The sequence below is a fragment of the Chiroxiphia lanceolata genome, chromosome 16 (assembly GCF_009829145.1).
Source record: "Chiroxiphia lanceolata isolate bChiLan1 chromosome 16, bChiLan1.pri, whole genome shotgun sequence".
Lineage (NCBI taxonomy): Eukaryota > Metazoa > Chordata > Aves > Passeriformes > Pipridae > Chiroxiphia > Chiroxiphia lanceolata.
The window spans coordinates 5,870,035-5,891,897 of NC_045652.1; the positions used below are offsets into that span (position 1 = coordinate 5,870,035).

General features: G+C 38.7%; 1 protein-coding gene across 3 annotated transcripts in view; it reads right to left on the reverse strand.

The window, feature by feature from the left end:
- Nucleotides 1–8,400: 8,400 nt before the first annotated feature.
- The window catches only part of GRIN2A (glutamate ionotropic receptor NMDA type subunit 2A), a 167,590-nt gene continuing 154,127 nt past the window's right edge, over nt 8,401–21,863 (reverse strand). Inside the window, exons 13-15 of one of the 3 annotated variants that reach the window (XM_032703822.1) lie at nt 16,130–16,368; nt 12,957–14,551; nt 8,401–9,365 (exon numbers count right to left, since the gene is read on the reverse strand). In XM_032703822.1, the coding sequence (XP_032559713.1) occupies nt 9,350–9,365; nt 12,957–14,551; nt 16,130–16,368 (1,850 nt within the window). In that variant the 3' untranslated portion in view covers nt 8,401–9,349. Of the gene's footprint in view, nt 14,552–16,129; nt 16,369–21,863 lie in introns of all 3 variants that reach the window. The other 2 variants (XM_032703821.1, XM_032703820.1) reach the window with 2 other exon arrangements.

The window sequence follows — 21,863 nt, forward strand, 5'->3', positions numbered from 1 at the left end:
CTAAAAGGACCTTGTGCTTTTGCAGTGCAAAGCATTTTTCAAGGATTATTGCTGTTAAACTACACCTGGAGGTGCATGGAGACTCCTGGAAATTGTCTTTGGCCTTACAGTAACCTTGTGTAGACAGTGTTAATCATTATTATCTTCTATATTACCATCCCCTGTTGCCAACTGCAAAGCTAACAAACTCCAGATTATTGCCACAGTAAAGGAACAATCATTGCTTACATTATAAACACATTAATTTGACAAGCGAGATTTGAGCATATTGATCTGAACAGAATGCAGTCAACATCTGTAATGATCATTCTCCATCAGCTAACTAGTAGCAAATAAATAAATAGTCAATAAACTACCCCCCTCAGAAAGCTTTTTTGAGAACTTTGGGAGAGAAAATACGGATATCAATGCAGAGACCCTTCAGTGTGTGAAACTTCCCTTCTTCAGTGGAAAGGACAAGCTGTGCTGTACATGGGGAGATGCCTGTTGAAGCAGCCTGCCAAGTGGGAGAAGCATAGCAGTGACAGAGGACAACACTATAGATCAATAATGCAAACTGTGGAAGCCACAGTTTGGGTTTTGTACTGCAACAAACCTGCAAGGGGAAGCTAATGCTGTTTGTAAACCACTGGAAGAAGCAGAGAAACAAGCAGCTACTATGATCAGTGGGAAAACTCACCACAAATAGGGTGGATGGTGTTTCTGTACATAGAGATGAGCAGACTTCAGCAGTTGGCCTTAAAACAGGTGTTTTTGCGTCCAAATTACAGGAAGAAAGTTGTGTTCACACCGGGTGAACCGCTCAGTTCATGAGGAACACTGCTGGCACTGCCATGCACAATATGTCAGACTTTAAAAGCTTCCATTTCCCAGTCACCACTTAAATTCTATTTTTTTTCTTTTTTAGCAAGCAAAGTCTTAGAGGACTGATAGTTGCCATAGACACATCAGCAAAGACTCAAAAGAACGATCTGGGAGAATGTGACTATCTTTGAACCAGATCCCAAAGGGAATCAAAGCTGAGGCTGAGATGACTCAGAGACACACAGAGAGAAATCAACTAAGCTGGCAGGTAGAGCTGGAGGAGCAGCCCCGATGCAAACAGCCTGGATACAAACACCATTATCACCTAGAAACAAAGATTCAAGTTCACATAAAGATTCAATACCTTGAGCACACCTCATTTGGTTTCCTGAAATGGGGCTGTTTAGATACAAATAGAGCAGGGTCCCCTTAAAAGAGCTTTCTAGCATAGGACAATAAGCCCAGCAGGTTTTTTCTCATTAAAAACCGCATTAAGGACAGAAGTCTGATTTTATCCCTCTCATTTTATCTATGCAGTCATGTTTATCTTGGGAACAAATAGATGGGACTTTTCTGCTGTGAGACTTCTGTGAGCAACCTTTCACCCCATCATTATTTTTATATTCAGCACACAGCCCCTTTTTCAAAATGATGCTTTGGATTTATATAATGACTTCCATCCCACTGCCTCAAAGAACATTATTCTAATTGCCAAGGGCTTGTTTATGCCCATTTTGAGGAATCAAAGATTTTCATTAGCTGATGAGACATCATGGAAAATGGGGTCCCAAAGAATCACTCCAGAGCACAGTGTGAACATCACTTCTTTAGCTCCCGTGGCCAGGCAAATGGTCAAACCTTAGAAAGGACTTTAATTGTTCCACTAAAACCTCTATTTTGATTTAAGTCTTGATTAACCAGAACAGTAAAAAAGGGTGGGGATAGCAAAAGTCATAAAAGATGTGAGACATCACTGCCCTTTTCTGCCCCCCTGGTTTGCTCTCCCCCGTCCTCCTCACCTGACCGACCTCCAAGAGCCACGCCAGGAGCGCTCCACTCCTCCAGCTCTCCAGCTCTTCTCAGGGGTGGCATCATTCTTGGCAGGACACCTCCTCCTCAGGCTGGTTGCTGTCTCCATAACTGCCCAAAGAGCTCATGCATTTCTGCAGCCAAGATCATCTCCTCGTGCAGGCCCACAGTGCTTCGCGCCCCCGACGTGTCTCAGAACACGGGAGAACGGTGCCACAGGTGGAGGGACCATCCTTAACTGAGCTCCCACTGCTCCCTCTGCTGAGGAGGCAACTTTCAAAGCATCCTTCTCACACCAAATGAATTTTGCACAAATTAATTGTCTCCATCCTTTTCAGGAATTAAATTAAACTGGGATCACCCAGCACATCCTGTCAGCTTTAGCTTCAGGCATCTTCACCTTTAGATAATTTCTAACAGCAAAGGATGGCTCGAAACATGTGGCTGTTAACACCCTTCAAATCAAACCAACGACTAATGGAAAAACAAAGGCTAACCTTTTTCATGGGTGACACTTCATCTTGTCCCATTTAACAAGGAAGACAGACAAGAATGATACCATTGTTCCTTTTCATATCAATTGGCAGAAATTATCTTTATTAGAAAAATGAATTTTTCATATATTTACAATTTTTACATCATGTTATACTTGGCACATGTGTTCTCCTCAAATAGTTATATACATTTCGGTACACACAGACATTCAAGTCCCCCATTCCCTTAATGTTTTTCTACATATTTAACAAAAAAAAAAAAATGAACACAATACAATCTGTAAGACAATCATAATAATTATATATTTCTCTATCATAAAAAGTTTGAAGCAAACATGTTTTTGTTTGTTTTTTCTATTAAGATATGTTTCAAAATATTTATACAGTATTAGCACTCAGTCATGCACTGGGTTAAAATATGGTCAGGGTGAACTGCAGTGAGACAGTGTGTGTAACACAGGAGAGAAGTGTGTGGATCCCAGTTCCTTCACGCTGCACTGGGTGCTCTTGGGTAGCTCCAGCTCCCACCAGGATCTCCAAGGCAGGGGCAGAAGGGTGCAGGGGTAGCCAGGTGTACCTGTGTCTGCACAACACCACAGTTAAAACTGTGGGTGCACAGACACCTGCGTGTTAAAATTCATTTCACTCTGCCAAACCTATCTAATAAAACAGGCAGTAATTGGAATGTCAAAACTGGATTTTAAATGCTCTCTTTTTCCCCAAACCTCTTCATTTGAAGAATCCATTAGACTGTGAATTTCATAATGAAATTCTGGATTCTCTAAAAAATTAATTTTTTTAGGCCTGATTCCATTTCAACAATATTCTTTTATTTCTACTCTAACATCCTGATTTTTTTCCCCAGGTGTTAAGAGCTCTTCAAACCTCTCCTATTCTTTGTTAGCAACTGGAAATTTGTGACTTACCCTTTGGTTTGAAATATGACACTTTTGAGAGTGTTACAGTAAATTGCACTAGTAAATAACAGAAGTGATAGGCTTTTTAATTTACTGTGTACAGTTTTAGGTTAGTGCTCCCCGTAACCAGTATAAATAATTAAATTTGGAGTTCTTTTCCTCCACCAGAAAAAAAGCACTGTTCCAACTGTACTAATAACTAATTTTCTTTGTAGCAAAAGCCTAACTTAATACTGTGAATTCTTATTTCCTTAGTTGCATTTTATTTTTCATAGTTAAACTGCAAATAACTTTTAATCAAACTCAAAACAGCAACACATTACTTGAAACTGTTAATAAATGATTGTAGAATCTTTGTACAATGCTGGATTTCTGTCTTGCCCCTCAATTACCCCAAAAACTTTATACATATACATATATATATAAAGCTTATATATAGCTTATATATATACACATGTATATATACAAAGACTAATCAGGACAACACATTAAACTGACATTATTCAAGTAAACAGGTAAAAATGTTTCTTAAAGTCTAATTTGAGATTTTAAAATATTTCTGGTGAGTTTTGTTTAGCAGCACAGAAATATTAGTGTTTCACCTAAGCCCACAAAAATCCTCAAACAGGATGAAAGGAAGCACAAAACACCCTTCGGGTTTTGTGTAAATTGAAATCTGATGAACTAAACATTATTAACTAACAGGTGAAGTGCTTCTGAGAACCTGCAATGTATGGATGCAAATTTTGCATAAAAATGGAGTACTTAGTTAAGAATCAGGTAGGAGTTTGCCTAACACAGTAATGAATTCTGTTTGTACCTTCTGGTTTCAACAGGGAAGGCACGAGATACACTGTGCATGTGGGTGTGAGGTGTGAAGACAGAGGGATCAAGCTGTTCTTCATCAGTGCAAAAGGGAGGTTCTGAAATGAGTAAGACTACTTCAAAATATTATACCTTATATCAAGAATAAACTGCAAACAGTTCTTGTTGAAACTGCATTAGTTTCCTTCCTAGCTGCACTCGATTTTATGTGAGGCAATTTCCATACTTTTGCAACACGAGGTTTGGTTTGGGACTTTATATTCTGAGCGTGAACTGCAATAAAGATCTGCTCTCCCATCATTCACTCACACATCCCTATTTAAGTCAAAAGGTGTTTTGCCTAAGTTTGGAATCCAGACCTAGGCCAGGTAAAAATGAGCTAAGTAAAAACTTTCCTCTGGCAGATGAAGAGCTTGAAACCAAGTTCTTCTCCAAGATAAACTTGCAATAAACTTGTAGACAAAATCTGACCCTAGAGAATTTACTGTTTCTTGGTTAAGGTGGAAAGAATTGAAACTATCCAACTGTCCCTTTCAAAAAATTACTTCCAACAAATGATTCCAAGCTATTTTTTTTTTTATCATAAGTTTTAGTTAGAGAACTACGAATTTAGAAAAGCAGCCAAATAACACAATGAAAATCTCCACATCACCAGCAACAGCAAGCTCAAAAGCCTGTGCACTCAGAGAAGTGGTTCTGCCTTAAACACCACTGCTAAACCTGTCTCTGCATGCAAAACCGATTTTGGAAACTGCCCAGTCTGCAGGGGAGGATACAGGAGAGGCCACTGGTGCACACACCAGCTGGGCTTTCCTGGGAATCCGGTTCCTGAGGTATCCTTCCTCAGCTACCTTAAGGAACATGGTTAAGCATCAGAGGTGGATCACATAAGCTGACACTGAGTTTTAAAGTCAGTCACCAGGCCAATAGATCCTCTCTGGCCAAGATTTTTCCAAACAGTATGAGAAGACATCCTTTTCCTATGGCCTTGTTATTTATAGCAAGCATCAGTTCCAGCTCCTTCAGACAGGAGCTCTCCTCTGACATGTTCCCACATGTCCTAGGACAAAGCAATCCTGATCCCAGCAAGTCCTTTAGCCCCTTCTGTAATAGGTATCAAACACTACAATAAATGCTGCTAGAGGGTTTGGAGGTTTGGGAGGTTTGGGAAGGAGAGAAGACAAGCACTTAAAATAAAGCAGTGCTGAAATGTGTCCCACAGCTCTGGGAGATTACTCACACATGACTGGGTTGGGAAGTGTATGCACGCACGCCTGGGTATACTGTATATATATTTAGGTTAACAAGTTTAAACTATTAATAAACAGCTTCTTATGGTATTTGGTAATTAAAATATCAGGCTTGTGTCATTCAAAATAGTGCAACCTACATAGCAATATACAGGAAAATTACACACATTGTTCCTATCACCATTAATATGCTTGTGCATATCAAGATGACAGGATACCCTTTTCCATAAGATTAACCTTTTGCATATTTAATTGTATTCTTTGGCCCATTTTCCTGTGAAACCTCGTATGAAAGCAAAGACTTTGGCTTTAAAAGAAAATGAAAACTCCTGTTTTTTTAGTTACTTTCAGAAACTTAAATAGAATTCAAATTAGTTAAAAATTATCATCTCCTCCAGAAACTGCACACCCTACATCCTGTTACAAACCCCCCCCCCCCATAGTGTGGCTAACTGTGAACCTCCAAATTCTTTTTATTTTCACTTTTGAAGATCATTTACACTTCACATGTTGCACAACACATCCTCCAAAATTGTCCTTGACTCCTCTAATCTTGTCCCAGCTGGGAACAAGGAAGGTCTCCTTCCCCAGTGGTGTGGAAAGGCAAAGCAACCTCGTGAGGGCCTTCAACTGCACCACTATTAGTCCAAGTTCAGGGTTTGCAATGTGAAACAGAAGCCAAAATACATTTCCAAAAGGTTTTTGTCATTAAACACCATTATTAAACAGGCTCAAGAAAAAAAAAATTATCAGACAAAAGAATCCTGTAGCAATAATGTAACACAAATCTCTTCAGAATGGTCATTCTTATGTACTGCAATGCACAAAACAAATTTAAAAATGTATTCTCATGATGCATTTGGCTGAGAAAAACATATCATTTCTTCTAATAGTACTAGAAGTGCAAAACAAGACATTCTCCATTAAAATTTCATGTCACTGTAAATATTATCATTTTCCCACATTAAAGCTAAGTACCATTTCTGAGAAGTGAGGAAACCTTCTTCAATTCCCAAGCAAAGTATCATCTCACTTGGAACTTTACAGTGCACTGAATAAGTATCACAATATTTACTGGTATTTATTTTCACAGTTTTATAACGTGCACAGAAATATAATTTTTGAAATATATTAGTGAAAACAAATACTAATACAAAAGGGAAAGGACAAAACACCTAAGAGTATAACTGCTTATCACCACTACTTTTTTAAGAGTTGGAGAGTCGAAACCATCTCTCTTTTAAATATGTAATACTATATTTAGTGTGGTTATCTATCAATAAAGGTATCGCATGACAATGTTACAGCATGGTTATATTCTCTACTAATTTAGCCTTGTTTTCAATACAGGTAAAGAATTAAGCAAAAGGAGTAAAAATTGTCATTTAAGCGCAAAACAACAAAAACCTGGTAAATAGTGAGGTAACTTATTTTTACTTATATTATTTGTGGTTCTTAAATTATAGATATGACAAAATCATCACAAAATCAGCAGTGGATTCTTACAGCTGTTAGAATGGCAGTTATTTAAAAAAAAACCCAAAAAAAACCAGCTTCAACTACAGCAGATACATTCTGCAGTATGTAACAAAAAAGCTCATGAACCCACGAGAAGAACTAAGTGCATTTTCACTGCATTGCAGGGCGATGCACACCTGTATTCCTGACTTCCAAAGTTGCAGGACTTTGGAAGAGCACATATTTTTAGAGAGCATACTCCGCACACAGGTCGAGAGAAGCAGGGGGAAAAAAAAAACCAAACAAAAAACTAAAGGCTTGAGCGAGGGAAATAAATGAGAAGCTTATTTACAGAGAGTGCAGTAACCCTCCCCAGCAGGGCGGGGAGTGCTGCTCCCACCGAGCAGGGTGACAGACACCAGGGAGCACAACCAACCCCCTCCCCACCCCACAGACACCGCTGCGACACTGGAATGAGGGTGGACATGGCGTTATTTCCACAATGGGAGCTGAGCACCGACAGGAATTTTACACTATGTACAGTATGTGCACATCAGACAGAGACTGGTCAGAGCGATACGAGAGACACGACGGTCCTGAGGCTGCTCCCATTTAACCACAGCTTCACAGGTGACTCCAGCCTTTCCTCTCTCCCTCCATATACCTGTCTGTGCTGATATCTACATCCACAAACACACAGCTGTGATTAAACTGAGCTCCCTCAGTGACAGCAAACGCTAACGTGTTGCTAATACATTGAAATAAGACAGTACAGGTGAGTTTGGGCAGGGAAATGGCTCATATATTAAGTCATACTTTAAAAGGCCTTTATGTTCTTTCAGAAGTTCCTTCAGCACTGCTACGTTTGGAAGGCTCAGCTCTCTACAGGAAGTTAGTTTAGATTAAAAAAAACCCAAACAACAACACTGATAAAGCAAACAACTTAAGTGTATCACTGGAAAACTGTTTTTACGTTGCAAATCAGATTGCCCTACGTACGAAAGGTATCTGCTTTAAAAGGATTTTTGAGCTAAGATAGGACTAGAGCTGGGAAAAGTTAGTAAGGCAATATATGACAGTCCATCTTGAAAGAAGCACATGATGTGATGATTAACACTTGACACAATTTAGCCAAGCCACAGATAATTACTCTTTATATTAATGAGGAGGGGATTTTGCCATAAAAGTTTTGTTTTCGCTAGGTTTTATGTATCAAACATCTTAAATGCAATGTAAAACAATAAAAAGATCCACCTCTTGAATTCTTTCTAAATCCAAGCTGAGATTTGTGACACAATTTCTGTTCTACGTTGATGAACCCAGGAAGGGAGGGAACAGTACCAAACCCTTCCCCATCACTGAAGTACATATGTTACACTGCAGAAGCATGAAAACAGCAAGTTATTCCACAAGGAATATATTCTGACAGTTTTATCTCAGGCTGGATAGTCTTGTGGTATAAAGCAAACAATGATCTTGACCAGGGAATACTGCAAACCCCACAAACAACTGCTTGCTCGAGCACAGGAACCTTCACACACCTCCAAGGCTGAACCTGGTACTCACTTGCAGATTTAACTGGTACATTTTTGAGGCTGGAGATAAATAGACTATTGCTTTTTAAGTTAGGAACCTGTACTTTCTCAAAAGGTCACAGTCCTCTGAACTTTCACCCAGAGGGAATTTGCTTTCTCTCTCTCTCTCTCTCCCCACTGGCCACAGAAAGAGCTCAGCCTTCCAGCACAGAAACTCAAAGCTACACACACAGCTCTAGCTTTTGCTTCGTTTAAAACTATGTAAAAAGAGATTTATTTTCACCAGGAAAAATAAACCACACCTGATTTCCCTTGTGAGCCTTATATCACCTCTTAAGTGTTCCTGAAAGATCATAAAGAGACATGTATTTATGGAATGCTGCCAAAACACAGTGAGCTGGTGGTGATTTCGTTTCTGTTTGTCCACAGCACTTTTTCTCCTAATCAAGCTTCTTAGATAGCAGAATAATGAAGTCTAAGCAAAAGCTGCAAAAACATTAAATTAAATTTTCTGAAAATGCAAAATCTCTTAATTTTCCTTAATTTTATCTTATATATTAAAATATCTTATTACCATGCGTTTAAATCAGTGGGTGGCTACACTGCTCTAAGAAACACAAGCAGAACACAAAATCCATTTGAAAGAAAAAAGGAAGATTTACTGTGGTGAAAAGGGAAAGACAAAAACATGAAGAAATTCTACAATATCTTTAAAAGAGAAAAAGAGCAAGAGGCAGGTATGTCTATGTAGCTGTTTTTACCTCCATGTACCTACTGCATTCCTCAGCAATTCAATATCCTGCCTCCATAAAAGGTGTCGTCCAGGAGCAGTGTAACACTACAGGACATGCTACCAAGAATGGCTCATATCATTTACAGCCTGATTCAGTTCCAGCTGGAGTCACAGGAAATCTTGGTGATAGGAATGACCAACAAACTGCTAGAGCTGTAATCAGGAAAATGTAACAAGTCACCAGCACCATCCAGAAAGGTACAGAAAGGATGGCCACTTATGCAGGAAGATTCTTTTCTCCTCTTCAAGTATAGCAGCAGCTAGAGTGAGAGAGAGGGAAATACAGAAAGTCTTGATCTCAGTTTAATTGAAAGTCAGTGCAAATACATCAACAAAGCTCAGGCAAAATTCCAAATTCCACGCGCTCTATGGCTGAGCCTCACAAGCTGTGGCTTGTGGCTCTACTGTTGAAGATTTTCCTTCAACTTCTCAGCTGTTTCTTCTTTACATGTAAAAATCTGCAACCAGCTACTGCCTACAGCCCTGCACTTTATCCTCTCCTTTCCCCTTTACTGTCTCATGCTTATGCCAAGATCAAAACAACAAATGCATGCAGACTCCCTCTACTTTCATCATCTGTGGGTTTTTTCCTCCTTTAAGGCAGCATCTTTTATTTCCATGTGAACAACTGCTGTGCAACATTATCAAGTCTTCCCTCTGTATCTTTGTTTTGGTTTAGGGGAGGTGGTTTACTTCATATTGCAGCTAATAATAATAAATCTCTACGGTCACCAGAAATCTGCTCAGATCAGAAAAAGCAAACACTGCAATATATTTCATTATAACTAATTTGCTTGCACATCTCACAGAAGGATAAATCCACCTGGCTTGAGGATGTTTACAATTGAACCTCAAGAGTTTATAGAGTTTAAATTAGAAAGTGTAAAAGGGAATTTTTCTTTCCCATAACTTCACATACCATACTCATATATATACTGAATTAGGTGTGTCTGGTTGGATAGAGATGATGATACAAAAGACTTGGAGCGACCAACAAATATTTTGAGAGCTTTATGATGATACAAAAGACAAGAGCCACCACTGAATTTTATGATTGGTAAAATGCTCAGCAATTTCCACGGCACTTTTTGGCACAACATCAGCAAATATCATATCTGCTGAAATACAGAAGACTTTAGTAAATATACTATGATTTGGATCGGATATTGAAATTTGCCTGAAGTATTTTTATTACACTGATTACAGCATTATTTATGCCTTCAGTGCATTTGTTTTCCTGCAGACCTAAGACAAATATGTCTATGTCTTTGGGAAAAGGTTTGGGTTCGTGACAAGTACTGTTCATCCCACAGACACCACTCTAGCCCTGCTCAGCTCATACAACTATTCCTGGGAAATATGCATGGCAGGTAAGGAACTTCTGATTATAAAAATTGCCTCCAGTGAGGAACCAGAAAGCATCCCATGTGAATCAGGGCCAGTAATTATGACCAGATGCTGAATAAAGAATACTCAAAACATATTTTTACATGGACAGTGTACAGATACCCATAGATATGCTTTCTGAACACACTTATGATAAAGCATACTGAGATTTCTGGAAGCTGGAAAGAGACTCAGAAGCCCAAATCTCATTACATGTCAGTCCTTAAAAATATCATCCTTCACCAGCGTGGTGAACATACAAATACATTTGCAAATACCAAGAATTCATTCTGGACTGTTTGGTGGTCAAAGTCAGCTTGAATCTTCTCAATAATAATAATAATAATAATTAAAAAAAAAAAGCTGTAAACAATTCAAAAACCTTTATTTTGACTGTCCCTATACATCATTTATATAACCTCCCATTTGCAACTCTGCTCTGCAGTATGCTGTTCCAAATTAAACACCTTGCATACTGCACCTCTGGCATGCAGATACTTCAATTGCAGCTGACAGGCACAATTCTGCTGAAAAGAGTTTCAGTTTGGAGAAAAGTTAGGGTAATATTCACATTTTCCAATTCACAGTGGTAATGGTTTCCCTGCTCACTGTTCTTCAGTGAAATGGAGGGAATAATGCTTGAATAATCTAAATTTCCTCTACGCAAAAATCCTAAAGCAATTTGCAGAGTAGCAGGAGAATGGGAGAGCACCACCCAGTGCAACACTTTCAGTAGTTAAATATATTAGCAATTATATTTATTTCTTTAGTTTAAATTAAATTAGCAGCTGTATACTCTACTCCTGAAAGGCTTCCTCTCCTCTCTTTCACGCTCCCTTATGGTTAAAATCTAGTGGTTTTTTTTTTCCAGTGAGGGTAAGGAGGGGTGTGTAGCAGACATTTTATTTGTGAAAGAATCTGGTCGACATTTACTAAATGGAAAAGCCATTTAACAATGCACCCCTGTAATGTGAGTATCTGCATATCAGTTAGTGATAATAAACATACTTAGTTAAGTGTGCATATATTCAGTTTATATAACAGACTTGATTGGAGAGGTTAAAAAAAATGGTCTGACGTTCAACAAATATGCACAATATTCTGGAAGAAAGAAGTCCTTCTGAAGGTGTTAGTCTTTTGCTGTGTATGCAAATAAATGGTATTGCACTCCTCACTGATTACACTGAACTTATGGCTGTCAGTGTTTGATACTGTATTAACAGCTTTAATACTATTAATATACAATTCATTAGTTGTCACTAATACACTATGAACAAAGAACTACAGTGGGTCGGGATTTGGTTTGGGAAGTGAAAGAATAAAAGAAATACTATACAGCCCTGAGTAATCACCAGTAAGGGGCAAATGCAAACTTACGTACACATTAGGCCTCAAGGTTACTAGTAAAGTCCACAGCTCCATAGTAAGTGCCATATAGTGATATCTAAAAATATATACTCTGGATTAGGCAGCTGTGAAATTTCTGACAAGATTACTGCAAACTTTTCAATGAACTTACTTCGTAATGGTAAGTGCATGTGCAATATAAGAAAAGCATTTGTACATGAACGTTAACCAATATCCACGGGGCTTCCTTTTGGTACACAGCAGTTCACATGTTTGGGGCTACTGCCTTCCCATCTATTGTCTGTCAGTCTAGAATGAACATACTAATTGTGTGCTAAAACACTGTATTTTATTTATTAAGGTCTTGGGATGTGGGGGTCTTTTTTAAAATTATTACTTGGCTTTGAAAATGATTATGAAGCTAACATATATTTTTGAAAGTCTAGCTTTCTGTTCTCTTTTAGAGTCTTACTTTTGAATCTGTGCAAATGCATTCCTAATTCTTGTTGTCTGTGTCATACTACATGCATACCATATTGCTTATCCAGTACTAGAAAATCATTAAACATTTCTAAGGACAAAAGTACATTGAATGATACTCAGCAACATAAATTAGAATAACCGAAATAGTAAAAGAATTAGATACAAAACAGCATAGTTGCCAACATATATTGGGGCTATTTCAGTACAACTTGCCATTTATATATAAAGCATATATAAATGGCTATTTTTTATCCTTTTTCAACAAGACATATTTTAAAAGGATAGTTAAGAGCATACCAGTTTACCTATTCATGTACAAAAGTACATTGGGAAAGGGAGAGGTTTACGTATCATTTACCAGAGCAGGATACTGTTAAAGGATAAGTTCTCCCTCTAAGATGGTGGCAACTATTCTTTCCCTATAGATAAAGTGTTCATGGAAAATTTAAACATCTGATTCAATGCTAGGCCTTTTCTTATACACACGTGTATTGCTACAGGAATTTAAAACCCTTGGAGTTGTGTACAAGCTATTCCTATTTGCAACGTAAGGCAAAACATGCTCTGAAATGTACATGTCGTTATGGATCCGACCATCCCTGGAAGAGTATGATGCTGTAGACTGCATGGATGACCTTAAATAATTATCATTTCTTCCTCTTGTTGGCAATGAATGTTTATAAAGATCAGCTGGACTTCGCCTAAGAGATAAGTGCTGGTCATCACGATACGAGTGCAGAAAGGGATTGTCATCCGAGTGAACAGCATACAGGGACTTGCTCCTCTTACTGTCCTCTAGAGCATGAGTTAAAAGTGAGGCCTTGTTGCTCAATAGTTTGCTTGAGGGAACACTAAACATGCTTGCATATGGACTACTTTGAAGAAATTTCTCTCTTTCTTTCAAGCTTATACTACGAGAAGGTCTTCCAATATCAATTTCCCTGGACTTATCAGCGATATTATCAAAAGAGTGTTGCCTGCTAATCCTCAATTTATTTTTTTTATGATATTGCAGAGCATTACTTGTTGACCAAGTACGCTCATATATTTCTTCGGGAAGTGATAAGTTCGTTGTGTCCTGCAGCATCTGATCTTCTTCAATATCATAGAGGTTCCCCATCCGCAAGCATGCATCGCATTTATAGGGAGATCTGGTCGAATAGTGTCCCGCATAAGTGGGCAAATTGGAAAGACAGCTCCTGCAGTGGGTGGAATTCTGTCTGTATCTATCATCAGGTAGGGAAGCATTTTTATCTTTTAGAGTGTAGTGCTTTGCATAAAGTTTATACTGGTCGTTGTTTGGAAGACTGTCTTCATTATGCATTGGAGTCCTGTTAGCGTGCTCGGCTTTCCTGTAGTTGTCATTGTGATCTTGATAAACATCAGGAAACTCCACAGTTTCTGGAAGGACAATGTTTTCGATGTACTGAGGTGTGTCCAAGCGGAATCCTGGCTCCTTGTCAGCATCAATTGTGTAGATTTTATCCCGTGGAGAGCTCTGTTTGGTTTTTAGATATGTCAGTTCCACTTCACTACAGTCTTTTGGGTATTTTGATGCTACTGTCCTTTTTTTGAAGTTGTCCTTGGTTTTGTGATGCTTGTTGTTGTTTTCAGCTTCCATATGGCAAGTAGCTCGGCTTGATGTCTCTGATACATCTGAATGGACAATCTCTTCAGGAAGGTATCTTTGGCTTTTCACTGAAAGCTGCCTGTTTTCCTCTGACCCGTCATCCCTCTGGGAACCTTGGCTCTGACGTACAGATTCTTGACGTAAAGATTCAACAGATTTCCTCCACAGCTGCCTAGGTCTGGAGTTCACTTTTGCTTCTGTTGTTACTGCAACCTCTACCGTGTTTGGATTGGATTCATTCAGTGTGAGAGGGTGCTGACCTTGGAAAACATAGTTGTTGAGATTGTCCTTGTGTCGGTTGCCAGGAAGTGTCTGCAGTTCACTTATGTTGTCACCAAAAAAGCTGTCCTTTGTCTGAAAGGATCTGTTATCAGCAAATATCAAGTTACCCTTATCCATGACCATGTCCATAATCAAAGAACCCCTCTGAATAAAATCAGCTGTTCTTTTGGGGGAGTCAATTCTCGAAGGATTGATATTGGTCATGTTTTTCGCTGTTCGTAGCAGTTTTAACATGTTGGTTTGTGAATTGGTCAAACTAAAGTCAGGAGACTTCTTTTTCTCTTCAATGTGTACTCCATGAATGCAGCTGTAAATACCCTGTAATATGAATAGTATAAAACAAATTAAATCACTAGGGGCAAACTTTAAAAACTTCCATTCTATTTTTAATTAGCAATGAAGAAAAATTAAAAATTGCTTATCTAATTACTAGAAAGATTAAAGTACACCTCTATCTTTTTATCATTTCCTTACAATGACATGGAAGAGTATTTTCTGCCACATCTGTTGGAATTACAAAGGAATAAAATTGCCAGTATTTCACAAACCAGTGGCCCCTGATGGCCTCCCCAGCTTACTCCAGAAAACAAGATTAGAAGAGACTCCAAGGGGTTCCCCAGTCTCATCACAAAAAGAATCTAAACTTCACTAAAGAATATTCACTTATTTTAAAACCAGTGAATAAGTTTTCCCTCTAAACAAGCGTGTCATTGGGCTATTTTACTGGTGGTTAAGGTGCTCTTCACTTGCACTGAATTGAAAAGGCTTCCAGTCTTATTTATCTTTTCTGTTTCCTATCTTAGTCCATATGAAAAAACCCAGTTCTTCCTAAAGCCTGATTCTGAGTTCATTTTGAGCAAAAGGCTAAAGCCCATCTTCTAACTCCAACGTCTTCGGTCACTCCTGTGAGTTCAATTGACATTTCCAGCCCTCTGAACTGGCAATTCTATGTAATTTACCTTTGAAATAAGTACTACCCCCCCCCCCCCAAATTGCCTAGGAGAATTTCATCTGTAAAAGGCCAAAAATATAAAGTTCAAATGTAAAATGTGGAGGTTAAGGTGTATATGGTTTCCAGACAATCTCCAACAGGGTAGGGCAGAGTATTTTTAATGCAGTTCCAAAATGGTCCAATCTACTCAACAGGGTAATTTCAGCACATTTTGAAGCAATTAGGCATTTTAGTATCATTTTCAGTTCTTCTCAGCTATACAGAAAATCCAGCAAAGTCAATTACCTAATGAAAGTACTATATGATAAAAACATATAAAGACAAATCCCAACTAATTTGCAAAAATATAAAGACAAGCATACATTTCCCCCCTTTTTTTTTCTCAAGTATCAGTTTTTTAGATATGTAAATCCCCTTTGGATCTGTTTAAGTTATCACTAAAACCTGCCTTAGTGTCTAACCAGACATAAATGATACTTGTGTTTGACCTTTTCTCATATGGTTTATTCAAGTTTGCTATCAAGAAAAGCTTATAAAACTATTCCACTATATTTTATAGCTTCAAATCCTCTTGCTTAAAAAATGCACAAAGCTGAGAGCTAATGTATCTTATCAAATTAGTATTTATTTTGCTTAGATTTTTATGTGGAAATTAATCCATTTCCTGCATCTGAGCTCTACCATTTCTTCATCAAAATTGCCCCTTAATGTATTTTGTTTTCAGCATTGGATTACTGATTATCCTGGCACATTTGATATTTCATACCCTAAATAATCAAATGGATAAAGACTTTCCATGGACTGCAAGTACATCCTAAGCCTACTGACTATTCCAGAGCATCACACTCATGCTCAGGTGGGAATAAAAGGAAAGATAAGGTTTTAGGGAGGCAGTGTTTATGCTGTTTGTTGCCTAAAGGGGAAAAAATGAAAGCAGTACTAACCCTGCTGATCGAGAACAGCAATCCTGGCCTATCTGAGCAGACTCCAGTGAAGCAGAATCTGAGTTTCCAGTAAAACAAGTGCTCCCAGACAAAGGTGATCAAACTGAGAGCCATGGCTGCTGCAAGCATGTAAAACACTCCTGCCATGTTGTCGATGTCCAGCTGGCTGCTCATGACTTCATTCTTCTCGTTGTGACAAATACCAGTCAGCCACAGGGTTTCCAACTCTTCCATTTCCCCTGGGGAGAGCAAGGAGCCAAACCAGTTAAAAAAAAAATGCAAAAATCACTGCTTGCAGTATTCGAAAGTCTTTGCAAGTTTAAAAATACAGCACCATTTAATGCTTTATTTGTGGAGTACTGTAGACTTATCTACTCAGGAGTTGCAAATATAGCAGATTTCAATTCTCAGCACCCTACTTTCAGATGTCCTCAGATTTCATAAATTACGTGGGAAGCTGGCTGCTCTAGAAAGCAGGATCCCTGGTTTGGATAGAACTTTCTTCTGCTTGCTATAACTAGTAGCACTTGTTTCAGAGAGTGGAACTGAGCTAGGAATGGAGTTTAGTAAAGAGCTGGGACAGGCTGTGGTGATCAGACAGAGCTCCATCAGACAAGCATCCTGACACTCAACCAGACTCTTTCATGTCCCCACCTCTCCACTGCTCTACACTTGCTCATCTCTGATCCACTCTGACCCTTCTCTTTGGCCATTCCCTTTAATGTCACAGGATAAATTTCACATGTTCTCACAATCCTTTAAAATGTGCCATGAGAAGTTTGTTCTTTCCCATCACATCTGTGACAACCTTACTTCTTCTTTTCATATAAGTTGCAACATTCTGGCTGAACCTCTCCTGCCATGTCTGATCTCTGCCATCATCTTTGGGATTGATTATTCCTTAGGGTCTGGGCATCTGGGAATTTGATTTATTAGTGTTCAAGTCTCTCTTTTATGTTGAACAGCCACTAACCAGACACACTACAGGAATTAGCAGTATCTTTCCAATGCAGTTCTTCTCCTGGATTTGTCTCACTTCATTTTGCTTTGCCCCAGAGACCCGGGTGATGCAGTAACTGCACCCACATGCTCCCAGTCCTCTCATGGTGCCCTGGACACCTCCCTCTGCTCCCTCCTGGCTCCATAGATCACCTGTATTTATTTCACTGATGAGATTTGGCCTCAGATGAAGGACACTATCACTTAGCAGTGGTTGCTACTGCCAACATGGACAAAGGTGTGCAAGAAACTGCCATCGTTCCTGCCAAACTTTTTTTATAGTGTATGATTTATTCATTTTCAAGCATTTAGTGTTGTTCTTAGTGAAGCACTGATTGGCATACAGACCTTTTTACTCTCTTGGGGATATAGACTGCTGAGAAGTTAGAATTTTTAATGTCAAAAACTTCACCCTTTCTAGAAAATACAGCAGGCAATACAGAGGGCCAGAAAGTACAGTATTAACCACTTTGGTGTTTCCCAGTTTAAGATATGGCTTCAATATGGGGGAAGAATTCTCACAGTACAGATCCCTAATCCTTATCCAGGGATTAGGGAATACATTTTCAGTATTATAATCTCGGAGAAAATATCAGAAAAAAATGGCTATAAGCTATGTTGGCATTTTAGCTACCTTCAAGCTAGACTAGAAGATCAATGACCTGCTGTACCAAAGCATTTTGCAGGATAGAGTGCCAGGGCAACTGGAAAGCTGCAGCCCACAGATATTTGGATGTGTGAGTTCCAACTGGAAGTGGAACACGAGACTGTGATGGAGAAATTGCTTCTCACAGAACGTGAATGAAAAACCGAAGTAGAAAGGACAAGCACCGAGGCACTTTTGCAAAGACATTTCACAAATTTGTAAGAGATTATTCAGTCCCTAGTTAATTTTGAGTTTAATTTTGTCCTTGAAGCATGAATTGAACCTCCACATCTGCAAAAGGCAATGTGTCTTCTCCCAAATTACAGAGCTCAATCTTCAAAACACCTAAGAGCATCCCCGAAGAAGAAAGTCAATCCTAATAAATCTTTTAAAAACTTCTAATCCTGGACATAGGGACAATAAATTATTAATTGTAACAGTATAGATACTGCACACATAGATAATTGGAGTTCATTATTGCATTTCCATATCTTAGAACATTTGAATTTCTTTTGTTCTGCTAAGCCTCAGGGGACTGTTTCCCTTGTCTTTCTTTCAAATCATCCCCAAGGTCTATGAATAAAACTCACACAGGGTACAGAAGAGAAAAGAACCCAAGTCCAAAGAGAGAGCAATATTTCTGGTGTGTGCATTAGTAGCTGAAGCTCTGACAACCAGCTCTCATTACTTCCCACAGGAAAATTCACATCTCCCATGATTGTCAGGCATCAATTTGATTTGACTGCTGTGCCCTTTTACTATTCATAACAAAATTCACAAAGGAATTTAAACCTCTTTTTTTATTACTGTTTCCTCTGTGTTTCTTTCCCTTTGGCATGTACATCTAAAGTAACTATTGATAATCCACCAACCTTTCCAAAAACATCCCTACAGAAATGAACTAAGCTTGTTTTGAGTGGAGATAAATGACAGTGCCCTGGCAAGCTATGAAGAACAAAGCATCCCAGAGTCTCACAGATCCTGCTATTGCAATATCTCTTCCATTACATCTGACAAGGACAGCAATCACTGTTAATTAGTGCCCAAAAAGCATCCACATTTTTACAGATTGCACAGCACTACAAATCACTGGATTGTCATACTCATGTAATGATATTATCTGGAAATGGACAGATTAGGTTGGTAATTCTGGTCTCTCTATATAAAGCAGTTGCCATTTACAGTATATATTTATATACATGTGTACAGTACATATTTATATATCTGTGTGGTGTACACACAGAAACACAGACAAAACAGTTACTAATTTAACTGTAATAACACTTCAGTATAGCTGACCCTATAAAACTGGCAAAGAAGCTCAATATTCTTATTGCTTTTCCTGCCCATTACATTTTAAACCAGATTATTTACAGAAGCCATAACAATTTTTTTTACAAAATCCTCAGGCATAAGAATTTTTTTATCTGGAGTGTCAATTCATTTCTTTTTTAAAATCAGTCTGTTTCAAACTTAGCCTGGAGTTGGAATTCAAAACACTGAACTTTGAGCATAGTTATAATTTGGTTCAGAAAAAAACCCCATATTTAAAAGCATCAAGTCCTGTTGGAGGAATGATGTCTTTCAAATCCTTTTGGGTGGTCTAACTTGTGAGGTGAATGTATAGGGTGATGACATCTACAGCAATATAGTGGGTCTGGCAATTGAAAGGCCAGTAATTTGTGATGACCAGGCACTGGAGAGTTCAGTCATCTCCATGTGTGCATAAGGCTAATTAGCAAGTGAAAGCTCCAAATAGTCCATAAGACAGACCTTGGAAATCTAAGTCAGCAACCTCAATGTACATAAACCCCAGGCCTCAGTGAACCCAGTGTTAATGGAGTTCAAATCTGCCTCTAATAGCGGGGTCTCAAGTTACTCATAAATACTAATCAGGCTTAAGACTTTTTGTTTTCACTTTAGGCACTTACTAAAAGGAATGTAATGCCAGAGTTATTTCCTACCTTCATTCATGTGTGGACTGGATTTACAGTTGCAGATCTCAGCAACAAAGTACATCATGACATTAGCACAAGATTAGAAAATGAAGAGTTCCAATGTATTTGACAAAAAAAATATAGTGTTTATTTTTTGTTTAATAAGTCCACAATATATTAAGCTGAAAAAATCCCAAATAACTACATGATGCCTACACTAAGAGATTTTTAAAAATTTGATAGCACTGTATCATAAAAGATCTGCCTCATTTATACTGTGAGAGTATAAATATAAGCAAGCGTTTTAAAGATCCTTAGTTCAAGCAGTGTTGAGTCTCTTCACTCAAAACACATTCCAATATATTGCAACATCCTAGCTCTCTCACTGTTAATTCAAGACTATTTACAATGGGTTTAGGTTACAGTACAGCACTCAGGCAGATCCCTTTGTGTTTCTCCTGGGTTTGATCCCGTGGCTCTGGTGCTCTCTGCTCCCACTGCTATTTGTACAGGAATGTGCCAGTTGGCCATTCAGACTGAATATCCCACAAGTGCCTTTCTTTCTACATTTTATCAGCCTATTTCACACCTTATCATCCTGGGAAGGAATGATAAGGTTCAGGTGTGTCCCCTGAACAATTTTGTTACAATAAAAATATCATTATCCAGACACAGAAATGATACAGACCAAAGGGTAGAATTCCATGCTTTTCCTCACCCTGGCCCTCAGCAGGATTTGCAGGTTCTGGTGTCACCTGTCCCTGTCACCATCCCCTCAGGGCTGAGACACAGGCTGCCCTTTTGCAGTCTCTGCCACTGTCTCTTGAAGATGTGCCAGTTCTCTGGGGTTCTTTTAGGGGGTTTATTGGTATCCCTAGATTCCTTTCGTTTCCTAGCCCAGCATCTTGTAAAGGTCTGGCATCCTCCCCTGGTTTTCAGCCTTGCTCATGAAACTCTATTCCCAAAAAAGGCAGTGTCTTCCCAGGCAATGGATCAGCCACGGGGTACTGATGGCAAAAGCTCTCTAACTTAGGGGTCACTTCACTGATGTTATTTGTTTTCAAGTATTCTTTTCCCCTACATCTCACATGCACCCAGGAAGACGCAAACTGAAAATGACATTATTTATAAAAAAGAGAAAACTTCAAGCCCACATAATCCATCATTCTCCACAAGCAGCTATAGAAAATCAATTTGGGGTAAGAGTTGGTTTGTTGGGTTTTTTTGAGAGGTTTTCAATAGCTGGTTTCAACAGGTTTTCAATACTAGGTCTGATGTCTTCCTTCTGACTATTAAAAAGTAAAAATTTTCATTATCACCCAAATATGTCTTTAGTTAAAAAATTGCCAGAAATAAGCAAGATATGAAATATTTTCATAAGCACTTAAGTCTATAATTCAGAGTTCTTACTTTGCTTCTTTAAAAGACAGGTGTTTTTCTGCTCTACTTTAATCATGTATGTTAAAGCCATAGGTTCACTGATGGCTCCCAGACTGCCTCAACTACTCTGGAGGGGTATTTTCATCATGTTCTTTGTTTAATTTTAACCTATTTAATTATGCTTATAAAGGGAAGGAAAAAAAAAATCTATTTTATATGTCTCTTTTGTAAAAAAAAAAAAAAAAAGAAAAAAAAAGGGTTTTTAACACTCCATGTGCTGTCAGCAAAGGATAATGTCAGGGTAGTTCAGAGTGCCAGCCTGTCCCTTCACCTTATCACTACCCAAAGCCTGACACTGAGGGGTCAACAGAACACAAAAGAAACAACAAACCTCAAACAAACTGAGGAAAAAATAATCTATTTGGGGTTTTTCTGGCAGTGGCCTTTCTAAAATGGGCTCCTCCTCTCTTGAGAGAGGATGAGAGATTGGGTTTGCAATCCAACAACCAAGATCCACTGCACACAGGCACCTGAGCCATGGAACCCCCAGTGTGGGTACACCTGCACCACTGCCAGGTCCTGGACAGTCACCCACCTCTGACTCCAAAAAACACTGCCTTTCATCAATGAGAGTTGTCTGGAAAAGTCATTTCTCCCACGTATTGTGTTGTTTCACACACACAGGGAAAGGATGCTCTGTCCATATGGGAAGAGCAGAGCTGCAGCCCAAGGTCCTCACTGTTTTATTGGTTAAGTACAACAGACTCCAGTG